The sequence below is a fragment of the Protobothrops mucrosquamatus genome, unplaced genomic scaffold, assembly GCF_001527695.2.
Source record: "Protobothrops mucrosquamatus isolate PMUCROS unplaced genomic scaffold, P.Mucros_1.0 scaffold_306, whole genome shotgun sequence".
Classification (NCBI taxonomy): domain Eukaryota; kingdom Metazoa; phylum Chordata; class Lepidosauria; order Squamata; family Viperidae; genus Protobothrops; species Protobothrops mucrosquamatus.
In genome coordinates, this window is record NW_015386382.1 from 1,008,286 (window position 1) to 1,030,825 (window position 22,540).

At 36.4% G+C, this 22,540-nt stretch overlaps 1 protein-coding gene across 1 annotated transcript in view; it reads left to right on the plus strand.

Moving 5' to 3' along the window:
- Positions 1-17,697, plus strand: part of CLINT1 (clathrin interactor 1) — a 74,059-nt gene extending 56,362 nt beyond the window's left edge. The window contains exons 8-12 of the mRNA XM_015832119.1: positions 1,491-1,563; positions 8,400-8,480; positions 12,828-13,123; positions 14,121-14,325; positions 15,904-17,697. Coding sequence (XP_015687605.1) covers positions 1,491-1,563; positions 8,400-8,480; positions 12,828-13,123; positions 14,121-14,325; positions 15,904-16,271 — 1,023 coding nt within the window. The 3' untranslated portion in view covers positions 16,272-17,697. The remainder of the gene's footprint in view (positions 1-1,490; positions 1,564-8,399; positions 8,481-12,827; positions 13,124-14,120; positions 14,326-15,903) is intronic.
- Positions 17,698-22,540: the final 4,843 nt, after the last annotated feature.

Below are 22,540 nucleotides of genomic sequence, written 5' to 3' on the forward strand. Positions count from 1 at the left end.
TTGAGCTCCGTTGTGATTGTAAGTCAAGGACTACCTGTACTTAGTATCTATTCCCCAGCTAAATGAAACTGAATGGATACGTGTATCACTGAAATTTTGGTCACTCCCACATCTATGGTTATCTTGGTGCTCAGTGTTGGAACCTACTGTATAGCTAGGAACATAACACTTAAGTTTTGTTCTCCACCTTTGCTTTTCCTTAAACTCAGAAATCAGTCACAGCAGAAGCTTTTTTCCCCCTCAGAAGTAGGAACCACTATTCTGATGTACCTTTTCTCACGAAATATATTGTGGACTGTGTTACGCTGTTTGTTTGTTTTTTGTTTCCAATTATAATTTATCTAGCAATGTACTGCTAAACTAATGTATTGGAGAAAATATCATAAAAGAAAATTAAACTGAGCCATTTGTCTACTTAATAATGCTGCAATGAGCAGATTTTCTAGAAGCTCATCAGGTACACAGAGTTTATTACGACATGTGCCAACACTCATAGACTATTAAAAAAAATAAGGTGCTACACGAAAAGCAACTTTATATCCATTGTTATTTGTGATTATACAGAAAAATGTACACTATCATATCACACATATTAAAATATAATAGCTTTATGAAATTATTAGCTTGCAGTTTAATCAATGATTTATTTTAGTAAATTCAGGGCCCAATGGTAAGATAAGTCATAACAGTATCTGTAATTATTTACGGAATTGAACATTTTGGATATGATATACAGTATTCTAGAAGTTCATTTTCTAGCCTACTAGTTTTATCAAATATATAGAATTTAAAGTATCAGTTGTTGTTTTATAAGAGCCAGTTTAAACTAACATATTAGCTTTGAACTATGTCAAATCCTTTACTGAATTTTCTCTGTTAGTAGAAATGTTTTTCTGGGCATTCATTGTTCTTTTCTGTTTTTTTCTATTTTTAATGTTGGCTCCTGGAATTGGCCAGCCTTCTAAAATAAATAACACCATCTACATATTTGCTCAGTGTTAACCACATGGGCTGGAAAGTAAATACAGTAGAATTAAAAATCTTACTTTCAAGTTTTGGATGCTGAATTTAAACCACAAATCAATTTTCGATTTTCAAATTAGTGATTACAAAAGGGCTTGGTAAGAATAAATTTTGGGAATAGATCTTTGTGACGAGCTAGCTACAAGCATTTTATGAGACTTAAGTGGTTTTCCAGAATTCTTAAGGTCCCAATATCAATTTTAAGGAGCCAATTTCATATAGGTTTTTTCTGTCATATTTATTTTGAAATTTTTAAAAACTATTTCTTTCTTTTTACATCTTTGCAAACACTAATGGGAAGAAATTGTTGTACAAAAATCCTAATGAAATTCCTTTGATATGTTAATTTCTAGTTTTCCATTTTCTACTGTATCCAGTAAAAGAGAAACTTTGTAATGTTACAGTTTGTTTTTTCCAGTTTTGTTTATAGTATGTATTTTAAAATAGTTCAATTGTGTTTGTCCTAGGTTCCTGGTAGCAAGTCATCCAATGATCTGGTGGATCTTTTGTTCGATGGTACAGACCAATCTGTTTCAACAGGTAAAGTACATTTTCTGTTTTCCATTTGAGCCTAATTTTCTATTTGAGATACAGAACAATGAAGATACTGCATCTAAATTGCCTCATTATATAGATTAACACCAATATTAATACTAAGAAGGATTCATAATTAAATTAGTCTATCAGGAATTATAGTGACTTAAATATGCAATCCAATCAATTTTCAGCCCTTAGCATGCTACACATGTTGAGAACAAGGAAGAGGAGATGTGGAAGTGGATAAATTATATTTCTAAATCTGATGTATGCTACTTTATAAGCATTAATTTTTAATTTGTCTTTTACTATATAACCCTATCATCACAGCTAAAAATTATATGCGATCATCATGAAAAACCCAGGCAACTTTAACTATTTTTGAAAGCTATCCATGATCATCTCCTATTTGAGTACTTGGATGGAGGATCATGCAGAAAGGCCAGGAATGTAAGCTAAGCTGTGGGGGGGGGACCTAGGAGGCAATAGCAATCAAGTTCCATATTTCTACCAAGTAGTTTTATAAAGACATTTTCTTTTAGATTGGATTGTTACGATTTGCAAAATGTTCAATCTCAAGTATAAAATGGGCTTTTTCAAACAGGCTGGAGTGCTTCAAACTTGAAAATGTTTCATTAGTTTTCCAGATCCCGTTCTTTCCATTCTCACAATAGAAATGTCCCAGTTGTGAGAAAGGAGAGGAGAGAGAGTAAAGGAGGGGAGAAGGAAGTAGGAAGGTTGGAGGAGAGAGTGGTGAAAGAGAAGAGGAGAGGAGAGGAAGAAGAGGGAAGTAGGGAAGAAAGATAAGGGAGAAAGAAGGTAGAGAAGAAGGAGTGGGGATGCAGTAAAAGGGGAAATGGGCGAACAACACCAAAAGTCATGTGCATGTATTTATTTCATTAAAAGTATCTTATATATAAGAATGTAAAAAGAATGTATGTTAATATCTGATAAATATCACAGTATATGTATGGGGGAGAGTTTGGAAAAATAAAAAATAAATTTAAAAAAAAGAAAAGAAAAGAAATGTCCCAGTTGTGAAAGTTGAAAAACTTGTGTTCCTCAACATGAGTTAGGACAATTGGCAGAAGAGAGGATGATCTCATCTCTCTTCCCTCAAAGTTTGGCAGTGAGTACCAGAAGATTCCCTGCCATCTGGTTTAGGCCTTGTTTTTAGGGAGAACGCTTTAATAAGCTGAATATCAATATGGGTACCGGTATTTAGGAAACTTTTAAAAAATGTGCATATTTTTGTACATGACTTCATTCTTTATCACCAAGAGTAGTTTTCGGAAATGTAATAAAGAGCTAGGTTAGCGATTTGAAAACTTTGCTGAGATAGAATTATTCTGGTTTAATTTCAAAATATAATTCACATGTTTGTCCATGTATATGTGACTGCATGTACATATATTTTTAAAATACACTATGATATGTGTATATGCTCTTGTGAACAAAGACACACAGTTCAGTCTTACTAGGTTTTAATCATTCCCCCTTTTTAAAGCATATGTATTTGCTTATTAATACAAGGAAAGTGTCAAACATATTTTATTTCCTGGTCCTGATTATTTTAAAATATAAATATTTTGTTTATTTCTTATTTTTTTATATAATTTTTACTATCTTAATTCTTTCTAAAAACAAGTCATGTTTCTATCTGGGTAAACATTGCTCTGAAGTCTGTCTTATAATAATGACCTAGTCTTGTAAAACAGCATCATTATTAAACTCTATTGACTTTTTAAACATATCATCATGTGGATAAATAGTTTTTTAGGCAATATATACAGTTCATAAAAATAATGTGTTACAGCACATTACCTAATACAACAGCAGTATGAATTAAATATATATGCTGTCAAGAACAATAATTTGTTATCTACCCTATAGCTCTCTCCTACTTAAAAAATAGAGGGCTTCCCTTAGTTCCTGGGGCTCACTGGACTTCTGCCAGTCGGTTAGGCACAGAGCCATCTCTGCAGATGTGTGCAAGAGATGTAAAGGGAAGAAGGAACATGCTTTCATGTGCTCCTGGGACACTTTAGGCACATCCTTCAGTCAGATGGGAGCTACTTCCCTTTGAGTGAATTCTATGCAGCTGGACCTGAAGCAGAATGGGACGCCTATATTTCAGGATTCATCTAAAAGGCACCTTGGTTCAAATACATTGAGCTTATAAGGCTTGTGACTTATCAGCTTGCTAACCAATATATTCCTCTTAAAAGCAATTGGTAATCAGTATTGTTTGCATGAACTGTGACAATTGTTCACACAGGCTTTAATGAATGGGAGTTGTAGTCCAAAATGTTTTTCCCATGCACAGGTCAGTGGTAATCACAGAATGCTCTGCTTTGCATAAAATGTTGTTAAGAATATGCAAAATATGTATGTAGAAAATACAAAATCTTTATAATATTGGAATATGAATGCATTTAAATGAAATGCTACTTCTGCTACTTATTTCTAATGATGTAGAAATAGGCAATTTCCATTTTTTCCCCCTTCACCTTCCTGAATTAGATGACTTGATTTAAGCCACTTGAAGTCAGACAAGTCATTCCCATCCCATAGGAGCTTTTCTTATAGGAGTAACATGGCCCCTTCGCAGAAATTGTTTTATCCACAAGCACTTCGCAGTTGGGTACAAAGTTTTTTGGATCTCAACATCTATAGCTCAGGCTTGAACTGCACGCTCCTTTGTGCTCTCTGAGCTTGTTTGGTCTACCACTGATGAAGTTACCTAGTTTGGTAATGAAATAGTTCAGAGAATACCAAGGATCCCACAGTCTTTGGATCTCACTCTCAAACCATATCCTGTATAGTTTGTTTAATAACCAAATGCTTTTTTTCCCTGTTAATACCAGATGAAGAGTAGTTCCAGCATTTCAGCATTACTAGCTGTGATGAAAACAGAGCATGCAGATCTTTCTTCTGAACGCTGGAAAGTAATCCGTTCAGCTTTCTGTGCTCTGATGGAAATTAGACTTATCCCTCTTTCCACACCACATCAACATTTAGAAGATGTCCTAGGGATGAAATGTATTACTAACTTGCTACCACAAATACTGTCATTGCTGGCCTAAGGGGGCAGATGGAGTTGGATTATTATGACCATGTTCACTCTGAAGTCTTTTTATGTAATTGCTGTCCTTCATAAGCAGATAAGCACTGCCCTGGGCTGGTGTGAAACTTACTGTGTGTGGCGTTGGTCCATACCACAAAATAGGTCTAAAGTAAGTTTTACTTCTGTAAAAGAAAGGGTCAGGAAAATGTATGCTGCAAAGAATTTGTGCATTTTCCTTCTGCGAGAGATTTTCATACAGATTTAGCAGTTTCCTCAGCAATTTCACCTGGGAATTTAGCTGGTATTTATCATTCTAGGATGACACTTAAATTGATTATTTAGGGTTCTTTTGGCCTGTGTTGTCTTAAATATATCTTTAAGACTATACTTTTTGGAAGTTTCTAATTATTAGACTTTCCTGAAACTCGTATACTGTACAATACTGCATGTAGATGTACTGTGTAAAATTGTACAATGATAACTCCTATTAATCTTAGTCTTTTTGTGTGTCTGTATTTTTGTGTGTCTTGTACAACCTCTAAATATTTGAATCATTAAGGTGATGTCCATCTTTTCATAAATTGCTAGCATGAACTCATCCACCACATCATTATTTTAAATCAGCATCAAAAAATAACCAGCATAGCTTTTCTATAAGCATCACATAGTAATTAACAATATAAGAATTTGAGACAGATCTGGAGTCTAATTTCAGTATGTTTTTAACTTAATAACAAATCAATGTACATTCCAAAAATAGAGGCTTCTGTTTGAGAGTCAAGCCAGCCAACCTAACCTTGACTACAAATGGCATTAAAAAGAAATACAAGTACACATGTTGTAGAAAGGGAATTATTCATTTTATTGCTGCTAGCCATTTATTAAAAAAGGAGATGGTTCTAGTTTAATTAACTGAGTTGAGAGCAGCAGATGGAACAGAATGTCTTGCAGCGATAAGACAATTCAGAAATGGTACCAGATGTTGGAAACTGTCCCTGGTGTTGTTTGAGTGCAACACAGATGTTACAGTCCCACCTGGCTAGTTTCTAAGCACTGCAGGCTAAACAGCTGTGATGTAACCCATATAATGTACACAGGCACTAAAAGTAGAATAATTGAGCCACTGCTACTTCCTATAAGGATGTGACCACTCAGAGATGACATTTTTTTAAGGACAAATGTAAGGCCAACTTTTTAGTACTTTCAAGGGAAGAAAGGAGCTAATTAATACATTGCCCAGGAAGCTTAAATTCCTGTATTAATGAGAGGTTGATTGTGCAGCAATGAACATAGGCTCAAATAAACACTCTGCAAAAGCTCATTAACATATACAGGTTTAAAAAATTAAAGAGCAGCTTTTCTCCTGAGTCTAATAGCAGTTTTAGAGGGGCTGATTTTTTTTGTTCCAATTATGAATATTCTCCTGAAGTATCGCAGCCCCAATTTTTGTCCATCAATCTTATATAACCTGTATGCCAAATGTATAGCAGTGTTAAGTTATATACCGTATTTTCCGGCGTATAAGACGACTGGGCGTATAAGACGACCCCCAACTTTTCCAGTTAAAATATAGAGTTTGGGCTATATCAGGGGTAGGCAACCCAAAACACTCAAAGAGCCACTTGGACACGTTTCCCACCGAAAACAAAACACTGGGAGCCGCAAAACCCTTTTGATATCTAAAATGAAGATAAGACTGCATATATCCTTTTTTACCTTTATGATATATGTGTGTGTGTGTGTGTGTGTGTGTATGTTTGTGTGTGTATATATAAAATAAAGGTAAAAAAGGATATATGCAGTGTTATCTTCAATTTAGATGTCAAAAGGGTCTCTCTCTCTGTCTCTCCCCTCTCTCTCTTTCCTTTCTTTCCTCTCTCTCTTTCTCTTTCCTCTTTCTCTCTTTCCTCTAACTTTCTCTCTCTCTCTTTTCTCTCTCTTTCTCTGTCTCTTTCCTTTCTCTTTCCTCTCTTTCTCTTTCCTCTCGTTCCTCTCTTTTCTCTTCTCTTTCCTCTCTCTTTTCTCAATCTTTTTTCTCTTTCCTCATTTTCTCTCTTTCCTCTCCCCCTCTTTCTTTCTCTCTTTCCTCTCTTTCTCTCTCTCTTTCCTCTCCTTCTCTCCCTTTCCTCTCTCTTTCCTCTTTCCTCTCTCTTCTCTTTCTCTCTCTTTCCTCTCTTTCTCTTTCCTCTTTCTCTTTCCTCTCTTCTCTTTCTCTTTCTCTTTCCTCTAACTTTCTTTCTTTTCTCTCTTTCTCTGTCTCTTTCTCTTCCTTTCTCTTTCCTCTCTCTTTCTCTTCTCTTTCCTCTTTCTCTTTCCTCTCTCTTTCTCTCTTTCTCTTCTCTTTCTTTCCTCTTTCTCTTTCCTCTCTCTCTTTCCTCTTTCTCTCTTTCTCTTTCCTCTTTCTTTCTCTTCTCTTTCTCTTTCCTCTTTCTCTTCTCTTTCTTTCCTCTTTCTCTCTTTCTCTCTCTCCCTCTCCCTCCAGGTTAGGAGAGAGAGAGAGAGAGAGAAAATGAAAGGCAGATGGCGCCGAACAGGCGTGGAGGGGGAGCAGGACAGGAGGCAGTGGCGGCACGGCAGCGGCCACTGCAGCATCGTCGGGAGTCCATGCCACCCCCAGCCTGGCCGCCGCGTCCTCAGCCGAATGGGCGGGGAGGGGGAGCAGGACGGGAGGCAGCGGCTCCCGGCCGCCGCCCCCATCGCGTCCTCAGCTGAACAGGTGGGGAGGGGGAGCAGGACGGGAGGCAACAGCTCCCGGCCGCCGCCCCCATTGCATCCAGGGAGGGGGAGCAGGACGGGAGGCAGCGGCTCCTGGCCGCCGCCCCCATCGCGTCCTCAGCTTATATAAAGGAATAAAATAGAATACCTGTATTTTCCGGCTTATAAGACGACTGGGCGTATAAGACGACCCCTGACTTTTGACTTTTCAGGGTTTAGAAAGTCGTCTTATGCGCCAGAAAATACGGTAGTTTATTCTTCTAGATTGAGACTCTCTGTGAAATGGCTGGTGTATTATGACTACACTCAGCTGAATCTTAATACATGTTTTTCTATTTTGATTTATAAAATATTGTTGGGAAGAATAATTGAAGTACTGAAGTACATTTTGAATTAAATAGTTTCAATACTGGAAAGAGAGCATTTCAACATGAAAAAAAATGAAGCCCAATTTAGATTGTATGACTTAAAACGTGGAATCGTGTACTCATCTTTTATGCTTTCACTTGCTCAAGATTTAATTTGTGCAATGTCAGTTTAAATGTTGTATTACCAGCAGCATAATAAGCAAAAAGAGGGGGATTTTATTTTTATTTTAAAAAAACAACCACCCTTATTCTGTGTCTTGTTTGAATTAGAATTGTTTTAACTCTTGCTACTATAATAACAAGCCTTTGTCTATGGTAATTTTTTTATGAATTATGACAAGCATTATGTCATGCGGCCTCAAAAACTCAGCTGTATAAAAAAGTGATTCAGTATGATTTGGACACAAAAGGGGAGAACTGAAGAATTGGGCCGTTTATGGGCCTCATTATATATTTAGTTTGGATGGGCATTGTTTAAGAGTAATTTCTTCATTGTCTCTGCTCTTTCTTCTATATTTTCAGCATTGGTATGGACCTTTCATTTTCTGTGTCCCTTGTGAGATGCGTGCTGGTTCCTCTTGATTACATTCTCTTTGTTTTTTCTCACAAAAAGTACGTGTGAACTATACCAAAGGAAGTGTTTCTGTCCTTCTTCACGGTAACCTGCCTTCTCATTCCTTTGGTTTTAGGCGGCTCCACTGACCCCTTTGGAGGCTTTGCTGACTTCAGCTCTCCTGCCGCTGCCTCTGCAAGCTGTCCCTCGTCGCAAGGTAGGAAAGGGAACAGGAATAGACTCCGAAATTGTTGAGTACTATTATGCTAGGCCCAAAAGCCAGTCCTTTAGTTTGAACAAAGGGCTTTTAAAAAAAAAAAGCTGTTGACCTGAGGATGAGGAAAGAATCCAGTTTATTTATCACAATAACCAAAGGCTGTAGTAGACAGGATGGTGTGTTTGATTTTGATATACATTATAAATGTTTTAAACCTTTCCAGAGGCTTATAAAAACTATTTTCTTTGGTTTTAACTGAAAACCTCATCTCTGCTCATCAAGGCCCACAATAGGGGGTTTGGGAGCCATATGTTTTCCCAGCCCTGCTTTAAGCCCACCTGTTAACAGTTCAGAGAAGAAGAAAAAAATTTGTCCTCTCTCTAATAGAGTATTTGCCCCAGTATATTAGTTCTGCTTGTTATAACATAAGAATATAGATTGTTTTGAAAACCTAAGATTAATAAGATTTAAATTTATTTCCTCTCAGTCTCTTTTTGAGTATTTTTATGTTGATCAAGTTATTCAGAATGAGACAATATCAAAGTTGTTTATTATGCCTCCATTGTGTTTAATCAACAATTTCATTCCTCACGTATTTTCCCCCCTTGCTTGTGGAGATTTGTGCAGTTTCTCTTGCAGGTTGTGGGTTTCATGCCTTCCTCTCTCTCTTGAGACCAAGAATTGTAAGGCTTCTCATAGTATAGGTTCTCCTGCTCGAGCAGGGGGCTGGACTAGAAGACCTCCAAGGTCCCTTCCAGCTCTATTCTATTCTATTCTATTCTATCTCATATCATAAAAATATAATTGGTGCTATTTGTCTTGATATGAAGTTAGACGTGTTGGTATCTGGTAATAGGAAGTACCTTCATGTGCATTACCTGAAATTGCGAGAGAGCTCTTCACTGCTGAATCCCAGGACTTATTAGGGCCAGGTTCATCTGTGCGATGCCTCTGTTCTTTAGAACAGGAAGGCAATTTTTCAAAACCTCAGCTTTAGAAAGTTTACAAAAATCTTACACATTTTAACTCATCTCAGTATTTCTCCGATGTTTGCATTAGTTCTAGATCCAGTACTTTAATTCTAAAACTCCTTGGTTTCTTTATACATTCGTTTTATAATCATTTATGAATGCCTTAATAGATTTTAAAGTGAGGCTGTGTAGAAAAAGTTTATACATGTTAACAGTACATAGACAGTTGGAATGTTTAGAAAACCATCTTGAATTACCGATGTGAACCTGGTGCTGTATCTGCTGGATAATCTGAAGACATTGACTAAGCATACACTATGCAATTTTATTCCTGTTTATTAGAAGATTAGAGTTAGACAGTTAGACAGTCAAGAACCCAGAATTCTCTCAGTAATGATAGCAAATGGCTGTGTGATGATACATGTTTGTTGATGTGCATCATATTTACTAACTTGTTCCATGTATAATGTTATAATTTCTATTGTATATTTAATAGTTTGTTTTTACTATGAGAGATGGCCAGAGTTGATTTGAAATCTGGCCGTGCCTAAGACCAATTCATTAATACTTATAAGCAGAGAAATTATTTGGACACTCCATTCTGTTTCCTATAATAGCTGTAACGATGGTGCTTATGTAATTTATACAAAAACTCTTTTAAGAACTATAAACCACTAGTTCTGTATCTTATGGTGTTGAAAAATATCCTAAGAATAGTTGCATTGTTTTCAGGCAGAATAGCCACATGTCCTAGAACAAAGAGAGAGAATTGCTTATTTTCATTTCTTTTTTTTCTTTAACATTCTTGCAAAATAAAAATTATCCATGAAACAAAAAGCCTTGGTCCAACCACTTTCTCAAAAGCTTTCCTTAAAAAGAGAAGAGAGGTGGAACAGTATTTATTTAAACCAAGAGGGGGCATACCACTGTCTCTGTCGAGGCTGGAAAGCCCTTTTTTAATTAAAGTATGTCCTTTTTTCCCCCCAATCAACACCAAAAGAAATTTTATGGGAAAAGAAGATCTGAGTTGATCTAAGAATTGTGCCTTTAAGTACTTTAACATGCACTGTTCTACCTAAATCTTTACAGATTATTAAAACAGTTGTTTTGGATAACTGAATTCTGTTATGCAAATATTATAGTATAACTTAATAATATTCCTTTATCAGTATTACTATGATTAATCTGTACTGATCACCATTATGCAAATGGGCAATTATGATTTATCTTTCTTGAACAACAAAGCCCCTCTAGAAATGTTGGTTGATTCATCATTATTGGTAAAGTTCCCCAAAGAATGGCAACAGACACCTCTCTATTTCCCCATTTCCTTTGTATGTGTATTGGAATATGAGCATCCAGTAACTGGAGAATCAACACATTCAGCAGTTACTTACCCATCAGGAATACTTTAAATGTGCTTACATTTTTAATAGGCAAGACTAATTGAAACACTCCCAATAAAGTCCTTTTTCTAAGGGAGATCAAAGCAAATGTTTCATCATAGCCCCAAGCTAATGAATTTCAACCTGCTACTTGCATTAAAGTGCATCATTGTGCTTAGAGGTGTGGATCTTCTTTTCCCTCCCCGTCCTTGCTTGCTTAAATTTTAATCCACCATTGGAAGTGAAATTAATTAAAATAAAGGGTTTTATACCCAGGTGCACAGGTAATATTAAGAGTTACTGAAGTGAGATATAAATTATTGCAACAACTTTATAATTAAGCACATTAGATTCTAGATAATCTGCAAGTTTGTCGATCACTAATTCCTTATTATCAGTACAGGTCGGATTATTCTGCAGTCAGAAGGGTCTCATTTGTCTGACCTTATATTTCCCCAGTCTTTCATTGCTCATTTCGAAAAACTCATCTAGTGTAATTTGTGAAAAGTCCTGAATTATTCCCTTTTAGTCCTGCCCGACATTAAATATAAAATGTTAGTTACAAGGTGTAAATCTGCGTAATAAGCAACATTGGTGTCCATTACCTTCCTGGTTGAGGTATGGGACAAAAATGATTGGTTAATCATTTATTATTCCAAATTTTCTTTCATTTAAAAGTTATAGTATTCATCTGTGGCTAATGAGTGAAATTTATCATCAAAATCTACTCCACATTAAAAAAAAAAGAGTAGGCTTTGCTTTCACCCATACCGTTTCATCATAAGATTTGCTTAGGCAGGTAGTACTCCACCTATGGTCGTTTGTTTAACATTGGTTTGAAGTTACAATGGCCTTACAAAAAGCAGCTTATGATCCGCCCTCAAAAATACAACCACTGCATACATACACACACACACACCATAGTCACCTAATAGCAATTTGGGTGTTTGGCAACCGACTCTCGTTTATGACAGTTGCAACATTTTGCAGCCATGTAATCATGATTTGCAAACTTTTCAGCTGTCTTCTGACAAGCAAAATCAATTGGGGAAGTTAGATTCACTGAACAACTGTGTGATTCATGTGACCGAGTGATTTGTTTAATGACCATGGCAAAAATGGCTATTAAAATCAGATCCAGTCACATGATAACTCATTTAATGACCACATCACTTATTGACCGAAATTCCGGGCCAATTGTGATCATACGTCTAGAATTACTTGTAGGTTTATGCAAGTAAAATGTGTGCTTTTATAAAATGTGGAAATAGATTCCTCGATAAAAAGAAGACGTAATTGGAGTGCTACTCAGTATTTCCTGTGGAAAGATTTGAATGTGTGAGAGAGCTTTAAATGCATATTTATCAAAGCACCCACAGAGTGCTAAACAAATACTATATAATGCTGTCAACCAGCACAACAGAGGTGAGATAAACACCCAGAGGCAGTTGAATTTGAAAGCCATTATTTTATTGGTATCCCACTTAGCTCTACTGATTTAATAACTCTTTGTACAGCAAATAATTTATATGTAATCGGATGAGAGTGAACAAATTGCTGTTTTTATTACTTACGACTGTGAGACCATTCTTGTTCATAACGATTGATTCAAAGCCTCAGCCTAAGTCAGTGTTTTCTGCTTTACCTAAGGCTTCTCATTTTTCAGTACTGACAATTTAAATAGTGAACCTCTGATGCCTCCTCTATCCATCACGCGCTGCTTGTTGGGTTAGATGTTATACTGTCCAGGAATTTGCATCCCACTGATAAAATGTCAACAGGTGTCACCTTTACCAAGCCATTCTTTCTGCCATTGTCTTGCTACCCTATTTGAGTGATTAGAATATTCATGAGGGAGAGTAGGACTCAAATGGAGATTCTACCTGCAGATGTTAATCTGGGTGGACAAATGTCAATTCCCATTTGTATCAGTTCATATAATGGGGCATTTATTTGCCTTACAAAAGGTTTCTTTTTCTTTCCCTCTCCAGGTACAGTTACAAGCGGGAATGGAGAATTTGGTGACTGGAGTGCCTTCAACCAAACTGCTCCATGCCCAGCTGCTCCAGCTGGAGACGTCTTCAGTAGCTCTGCTCAGCCAGCTGCTGAACTCTTTGGCAGCTCTGGTCAGCAGGTTCTTGGCCAGTCTCCAGCTGCTGCAAATTCTGCTGACATGTTTGATTTGATGGGTACCTCCCAAGCCACAATGACCTCTTCTCAAAGCATGAATTTCTCCATGATGGGCTCTAACACTGTCAGCATTAATCTACCTATGTCAAGGTCACAGGTATGAATTGTTCTGCAAGCCATTAATGACCATTTTGTCCATGTTTGAAATGGTGTCTGAATAATTTAATACTCAGCTTATTTTATCTGTGTGTTGAGTGTTTTCTAACCTATTTTGCTGTGATCATTATTCTTTGAGATTCATTTAAGTAGGGGAAAAAAGTCATTCTAGAGCAACAGAACATATTGTAGAATTTCTAGCTGTAACTTTTTAACAATTCAGAAGAAGTGTCACTTGTTTCCCGTGTTAGAGTTTGAAGAGGGATTAGCTCAATTACAAAATATTAGTCCTTTAGTTAGGTAAATTTCTATCTAATTTAAAAAGATTTCAGAAATAATTGGAGAAATCACATATGTGGATGGGAAAAAGAAGAGGATTTTTCTGAGTTTTTGGTCTTGGCATAAATTAATGATTCAGTTTCAGAATCTGAAGAATTGGGAAGGACTTTAGACTCATGTAGACCAACCACTTGCTCAATGTAGGATTCACCAAATTCTTTCGAATGATGACTATAAAACCTTGTAGTTTTATCCCATTGGCTATTCCTCTCTGAAGCAATAAAGAATGTCAAATTCTTCTGTTGTGAAAAAAAACTCAATTCCCTTTCAGATATTTGAAAACTATTATCATATTGCTACTTGGACATCGGTTCTGTAGGATAACATATTCAAGTTTTTTAATTGTCTCTCATAGAATTTGGTTTCCAGACCCCTTCCCCTGAATTAAATCAGGGGCCTTCAAACTTGGCTCTTTTATGACTTGTGGACTTCAATTCCCAGAATTCCTTAGCCAGGCACGCTGGCTGAGGAATTCTGGGAGTTGAAGTCCACAAGTCATAAAAGGGCCAAGTTTGAAGACCCCTGAATTAGATTGTCAATGTCCTTTGTGATCTGTGATCCCATACTGTGCGAACTTTGTAGATTATTCCTGTGTCAAATTCTAGACCATTAAAGCAATGAATCTCACAACTCTAAAAATGTCTTTTCAATGTTTTCAGCCTTTGCAAAGTGTTAATCCAATGATACAGAAGCCTAATCCACTATATAATCTGGGCACAGAGATGGTCCCCAAAAATGTAGGCAAAACTCTGCCTTCAACTTGGTCCGATCCCAGTGTAAATATCAGTTTGGACAATTTAGTTCCTGGTATGCAGCCTTCAAAACCCCAGCAACCGTCACTGAACACAATGATTCAGCAACAGAGTAAGCAACCATTCTCTCCTATCTGTTCATGCATGTTTCTAAAACAGGTTCCTCTGAATGGGTTTGTGTAGGATTAAAATTATCTTCATTTTGAAAATATTTCATCTAACTTCAGTTTCAGTGCTTCGACTCTTTTCTCTCAGTAGAGCTCATGTTACATTTCAAATAAATGTAGGGCTTTGCCAGTTCAGTAGTAAATTATGATTTTGCACCCATAAGATACCAAATGCAATCTCAAGAAGGAAAAAAAAGATCAAATGCTGATTCTTCTGGCTGGCAAACTGCTTCCAGTAAAAATAGGCAGTATTGAGATGAATTGAATAAGGGCCTGATGATCTTTTAATGCTCCCTTTAAAGCTTGTAGCCACCTAAACATAGACATATTTATGCAGGCAGTCCTCGATGTACGACCACAGTTAAGCCCAAAATTTCTGTTCAATGTCACATGAATTTTGCCCCAGTTTACAACCTTGCTTGCCACAGTTGTTAAGTGAATCACTGCAATTATCAAGTTAGTAACACGGTTGTTAAGTGACTCTGGCTTCCCATTGACTTTGCTTGTCAGGAGGCCGCAGAAGGTGATCACATGAGCCCAGGATACTGCAACCATCATAGATATGAGTGAGTTGCCAAGCATCTGAATTTGGACCCTGGGGATGCTGCAATGGTCTTAAGTATGAAAAATGGTCATAAGTCACTTTTTTCAGTGCTGTTGTAGCAGTTACTAAGTGAACTGTTGTAAGTCAAGGACTATCTGTATAGGGAAAGAATCTGGAGTCTGGATTAAGGAGTGTTAGAAAATGAGAATGAAGCTTATTCAGGAACTACTGATTAGAGTTGATTCCCACACCTGCTATATTCTGCTGTGCAATGTAAATTAGTAGTACTCAACTGTTACGTGGTTGGTTGATTTGTGTTAGCTTTAACGTATCTTTAAATGTTGGAAATATGCACAACATCATCATGAATGATATTTCCAAATATCAGAAAGTGATAACTCCTTATTTCTCTGTTTTGGATCTGAACCTTTTATAATACACCAGTATGCATTGTGGTTTTCCAAGACAAGTACAATTGTTAGTAATGAGATGATGTCAGCTTGAAACCTCATGAAGTATAGCCATCTTAATCTATTGGCGTATTTACTTCTTTTGTCGACCTCTTTTCCCAAACACCTGGGAAATCCCAAATCCATCTCTCCAGGCAATAATTGCTCTTCTTTCTAATGTCATCCAGTCAGAGATAAGAGAAATTCAAGCAGAAAAGGAAATAAGGTTTTTTTTTCAGTGAGGTTAGGAATGTGCTATAGGTGTAGATCACTAAACATCAACATACATTGACAGGGATTTTAATAAGGGAATAGCTGAAATTTGTACATAGGAAAGCTACAGGAAGAAGTTAATACTACATAATGTAGAAATGCATGGAGTGGTGCTCTAAAGGTTGTGACTCGAATTTTAATTTATTTGAAGCTTTGATTTGAAGACATCTCCAAGGAAAAGAGAAAGAAAGATTGCCTTAAATAAGTAAGACAGTAAACATTTAAAATGCTTTACTTAAACCACATTTTTCTTCCAGATATGCAACAACCTATGAATGTGATGACTCAGAATTTTGCAACTTTGGGCCTCAACTCACCCCCCAGCATGATGCCTCTTCGGTCTCCAGCAAACCCATTGATGGGCAGCCCTGTTCCCGTGGGGATGGGAATGCCTACCGCAATGACTAGCACAATGGGGATGGCTTCCATGGGAGGCCCTAGCCCTATAATGAACCAGGGCATGATGGGAATGAATGTGAACATGGCAATGCCAACTGCTGGAATGGGTTTGTCAGGTACAATGGGCATGGGAGTTGCTAATATAGCTGTGGCATCCTCTATGACTCCTGGAACTGTGCCACCTAAGCAAGATGCCTTTGCCAACTTTGCCAATTTTAGCAAATAAAGATAATAAACCAATCAGATCGAATGAAGGATTTTAGCTGCACAAATAAAGCTGGGATAAGGGTGGAAAATGCTGATCAAATGCTTTTTTTCTCTCCTTTTTATTGCTTATTTTAAAGGAATCCACATACGAATCCAAAGGTCATTTTTTTTGAACGCTAAAACTACTTTTGTTCAAGTTTCGGAATTGAATGTTCTTCCAGTGAATTGACACTGCAATGTCTAGGCCATGTTTTATAATGGGACAATTCAAAGCTTTTCTGGTAGCAGCAACAGTTTTAACTTCGAAACTTATGGGAAGAATGGAATTTGGGGGTAAATACGTGTGAAACTAATTTTATACTTGATTTTTTTTCCCCCTTGGAATCTGTTTTATCTTAATTGGATCCATTCCTTTTCCTACCACTGAGTCAAATTTGAAGTCAAAGTATGCTGATCAATTTTTTATAAGAAAATATATATATATATTTTTGTCCAAAATGGCTTACATATGTGATTATGGCTAATTCAAAGAGACCTGGAATGTATATATACTTTTGCTACTCTTCCAGCAACACGCTGCTGTACTATCCAAATTTTTATTATAGATCTCTTCGAGCAATTTGCCTACGAATAAAGCTGGGGCAGGGAGGGATGTTCCTGCCAAGTTCTGCTATATAATATTCAGCGCAGGACTGATGGAAACATTCTCCAGAACTGCTACACGGTTTCCTTTTGGAGAACTCTATGTGTAATTTGGAATTCTTTTAAAAAAATTGTTTTCTGCAGTTCTGCATCAGCGGCCAGTGGCATATTCCCTAGCATTCTCTGGGGTTATTGTTTACATCACCGATAGTCAAAAGGCAGCAATATTTATTCTTTCTTTCCTTCTTGCAACCTTACAAAAAAAAACACCCAGGAGGACTGTCTTTTAAGTTAATGGTAATCATCTTCAAACATTTTGTCAAGCCAATAGCATTAAATTTTAGATTTTATACAATTGTTGGCTTTGTTTTAATGTAAATATGGCCTTAGCAATTGCAGAATCCAATAGAGAGGAGTTAAATATATATAAATATATATATATATTATTATTATTAAAGGAAACCTGTAGCAGTCAGATTTTATGAATCAAATGAAAATAAAGGAAGTGAATGAATGAATGAAATATTTTTTTCCCTTTACCTGTTTAAAAGAAATCCTCCCATTTAGGATCACCCACATATCATGATTTTTGACCTGGCATGCAGAAGTTCAATTTATGTTTGCAAAGTCAGGGCTGCTACTGAAATAAGTACTATATTCTAGGTATTAAAACTTCATTGCTTCCCCCTTTCTTCTGTTGGTTACTTTATTTTTTTATTGTTCCTATTAAATTGCTTAAAATTTATTTCCATTGTACTCATAATGTTCTGTTATGCATAACATTAAAGTGTTCATTAAAAGCACTGTTGGGGCTGTTCTTCCTTTCATTCCATTTGATGTTTATAAGAGCAGTTGGGGGGAATAAGGATCATTTGGGTAAAATAATTTTTATAAATAATTTAAAAATGTTTAATGACTTCTTATCACCCACCTTTTCTATCCGACTCTACTGTTAAAAATTAAAAATGAAGCAGCCAAGATATCTTGACCCACTCCAGCCTTGCTAATGCTCCATCTACAACATTTCTAATTAGGCAGAAATTCATGTACTTCAGCTAAGTGGTAATGAAAAGTGATTCATTTGCTGAATAAGAGATGAGAGTGAGTGTAATTAGCTGACTGTGGTTTTTAATCTTTCAACAATTCAGTGTGTTTAAATTAGTTTCATAAAATAGGAGCTTTCAAGTGTTGTTACATCAAAGTAATCAAGACAAGCTTTACTGGCTGAGCAGGACAGATCTTCAGTTCCAGTTTTGAAATCCTTGAACTTTTTGTGGGAATTGTCTTCATAACTTCGGCTTGAGACAGATGTTGAGAAGCAGAAAAAGAAAGAAAGCATGCAAATAGAACATGAATTGCAAGTGATGGCAGCAGATGGGTTCCATGTAGGAATGAAGAAGGTTTTTAACCACTAGGATGGCATGGTACCAAAATCTAGGAATATGGTCTCTATACAATAAAAGATCAGGTTGAGTCTCTTCAAACTAGAATGTTTTGCAAGAAATGTGGAACCAAGCTGGGCTGAACCTGGACTAGATTACTGCTTTGGAATCACATTGTGAAACCTGTCAAGTATTTTGGTAGAAGTATTACAGTTTGATTGTATCCTGCTGTACCCTTTCCGTGGCCACTGAGACACGTAACAATATATGCAGGGCAGGTGGGAAGCATAAAAGCAAAACCATTGGCAGCTTTTCACATTAGAGCCTCTTCAAACCTGGCCAACAGGTACTAGACTTCAATATGATTATGGAATATGTTTCTGCAAATATCCAAGGAAGGAAGTGGAAAGCAAATATAAAAACTAAGAACTTGGGAACGTTTCCCTTTCGTATGATATTGTGAATATTTTTCATGGCTGGTGGGATTCAAAATAGGTAGATTTGTTTGTTTGTTTGTTTGTTTGTTTGTTTGAATTCTCTCCCCCCCCCCCCGGACAATTGAATGTTTCAAGTAATCCAGCCCCCAAATGCTGTTCTAAGAAAAAAGAAATAGCAAAATGGAATAAACTTTCAGGGGCAAGTGATGGCATATATTTAATTAGGGGAGTATTAAATCCATCCCTAAAGTCCATCTTCTATTCTGATGCCAGAAGACTGCAAAAATAGATTCTTTCCCAGGAATGCATTGGACAGAAATTAATAAGAAACTTGGTATATTTCCGACACAGAATTCTCACAGAAATTCTAGACCACAGTGATGCTGATCACTGAAACTATATGTATCATTCTTTACAGAAAACAGTCTATATTTTGCCATTTCAAACAATAGCTAATGAATAAATAAAAGATTTATTGGTAATATGGTAATGCAACATATTCTAACAGATAACGATGTCTAAAGCTAGTAAATGAGTATGGGTGGCAGCATCTGTTTTATTGTGATCCATCAGCAAAGAACTGCCTAATGTTTTCTACGGAAAGAAGGAACAAAAAGGACAGATTTATCAATAAACAGCTTGGATAATGTGAGCAGTCACCCTGTGCTTGGGTGACAGTAACAGTAAGAAAGCCTCTTCCCTCAAACCCCCCTCACCAACCCCCCAACCCCCGCTTCTCAGGGTTTAGATTTCTAGAGATTGCAGGAAATTGAACTGTTTGGCTTTGCATTCAGTCTGAAGATCAACAATAATGATCCTAAATGCTAATTATGAAAGCCTTTTTGAAAGCAGATAATTATATAGCCAGCAACACCATCACGTTTAAAAATATTGTCAGACTTGGGGATCTCAACATTTGTATTCTTCCCTAGTAAGGAAAAGATTGGCTAGAACTGAGCATGCTCGGTAACAATAGAAATCTGACTGACTCAGGATTGACCGTAATGGGAGGAGAAATAACAGTTGAGTATTTTGGAAAAGAGTAACTACAGCAACATTTTCTTTAACATTCGGCACATTTTGTTATATGTTATCTTTAAGTGAGTTGAGCTATTGCTTGGTTCTGGTTTAATATTTTAATATATTCTTTGGAACTGCAAAATGAGATATTTTTTTTAAAGTTATAAGTAATTTGATCCACAATTTAAATAACGATTCACAATATAAATTTGAACCCCAGTAACTCTGGGAAAACCAATGCTTTTCAGGTTTTCTCAGCGTGGCAAAGATGTCTCTTGAGTTCTGTCAAGGATGGAACATTGACTTGGTAATGAATTTTCATACAGGAAGAAAAGACAATCACAAAAATTTTGGTAGTGGAAAGTCAGCTAATTACATGTTTAATACAGAGTACAAGAACCTTTTGTGTAATCTGTATAAACATTGGCCTAGCATGCATTCTTCCAAACCTCTTAGGTTTTGTGATTCCAAAGGAAACAAAGAATTACATCAACATCCTACCTGTTTGGGGTGGGAATGTGTAAAAGTCAGGAGAAGTTGGCCATTTTCTTGAGATTTGAAGCTAAATCAGTATCTGATGATGTATGTATCAGTCAACTAGAAATCTACTTATGAAAGTGGAACTATTCTTCTAATTTTGTGGATTTTCACAAGAAAAGAGCCAGGCAATTTATACCAGTATTTCTCAACCATGGCAACTTTTAAGATGTATGGACTTCAATTCTTCAGCATGCTGGCTGGGGATTTCTGGAAGCTGAAATTGACACATCTTAAAGCCACCAATGTTGAGAAATCCTGATTTACAACACTTTGCTATTATGAAAAAGCAATTTAAACTGCAGATGGGATTGGATTTTAGATTTTAAAAAAACAGTTGGCATTCTGGACATTTTAGATCATGATTTTGTTTTCTATATAGAAGTTCCTCTTCTATTTCCTTCCTTGGCGATAATCAGAGAATGACGTTCAAGAATTGTACATGGCTATTCATATTGTGATATTTCGTGTGCTTCTTGCAATTTAAGTGCTAGTTATATTCAGTGGTTATGTTTCCAGCAAGATACAACAAATTCTGTCATCTATAACTGCCAAATATATTCATATATCCTATGTTTCTTTAATGGAGCTGTAGCTGTTACCACGATAATGATCAAGCGCAACACTTTATTTGATTATTTAAAGAGTTCTGACAAGGTAGTATGACATGAAAATGCATGGAACAGAATGCTGTGTCTTACTTAAAACCCATTAAAATGGAACCAGATTGCAACTAAAATTTCTCAGAGTTGATGCTCCTAGTAGAAAAATGGAGCAGACCGTTTCAGAGAAAGGATTTTTTACCTTGCCTAGCAGAAAACAACAGTGGCCTAACATTTCATTTATAATTAATTACAAGATGTGGTTTAGACTCGCATCTAGCAATTTGGACATTATTCCTCTTTCCTGAAACTTTCAGAGCCCACATCATCCATTCGTGGTTTGCAGTGAAGCATGCACCCATATATAAGATGTACCTTATTTCCACAAAGAGGTAGGAATTGAATATAGCCTTAGGCAAATTCCTCTGGAAAGATTGGCCTACTGCAAGTTCTTTCAACTTTTTTTTAAAAATGAACTTCCTAAGTAGTACAAGTTGCCAGTGGCCTCTTTCTTCTACTGCAAGCTTTGATGGGTAACTTCCAGGGCTCTTAGAAGACTCCATGCCACCTCTGACCTCAGGTAAGAAATATACCATTCAACCATTTCACAGTGCTGAGTTCCACTTGTATATACAATGGTACGAAGAAGGCAAACACTCAGTAATATTTCATTCAATGTGCTAAACATCTCTTAGAAATCCCATGAGTTTTATAATCCAAATGATTATAAAAAAAGGCAAAAAAATTACAGGGTACCATAAGGTTCTAGTTTAGTAATTAACCAGCTCTTTTTTTTTTTAATTTAAATTTTTTATTGATTTTTCAATTAAAAACAATAACATAAATATGATGCATTTAATCACAATATCAACCAAGAAAATAACACTGCTCAATACATTCACAGAACCAGCTCTTTTAATAGACCCTCAATTGCTTTATTCCAGAATAAAGTAGTTTTAACAGAGCGCGCACACACACACACACACATGCATGCATGCATGCATGCATGGAAAGATATATAAACATTTTAAGATAAAGCTACATTCGACATCTGGGAACCTCTGAACAGCTGGCTACCTAATGAATATGCATCTGCTTAAGAGGCTGTAGTCCATTAATAAACCAATAGATATAAAGCAGAAACCATCTTCGTCAGCTTCAAATGAGATTGGATGCAATGTGCTGTGAAGTGTCATTGTCACATTGAATTGGGCTGCCGAGGTTAACAACCAGCTCTGACGCCCACACCTTTGTGCTCGCAAACAAAGCTCCATTTCTCCTCCATTGCAAAGCAGAGCTAGTAAAGAGGAGATCTTTTTGGCTGAATTTCGTTTTACTTTTCTAAATTTTCTGATGCCTAGTTCTGTGATGGATACTGGATTCCTTTCCATGGAGACTTTCCTCTTCCTTTGCATTACTAAAAAGTGATCCTGCATTTCAGAAAAAAAAACAAAAACAAACAGCAGGTAACTTTAGTAGTGCAAATTAAATAACACTTTTAGCATTCCACTGTACGAATAAATCAATTGCTCAATCGATACCTGATCCCAGGAACAGTATATTTGTGGAGGCAACCGAGGCACTTTTATTCTTATTTTCTTCTGAAGTGCATGTATACAATACTATTCCGTATCATAGAAGAGTGCCAGCATAGAAGAGTGCCAGCAT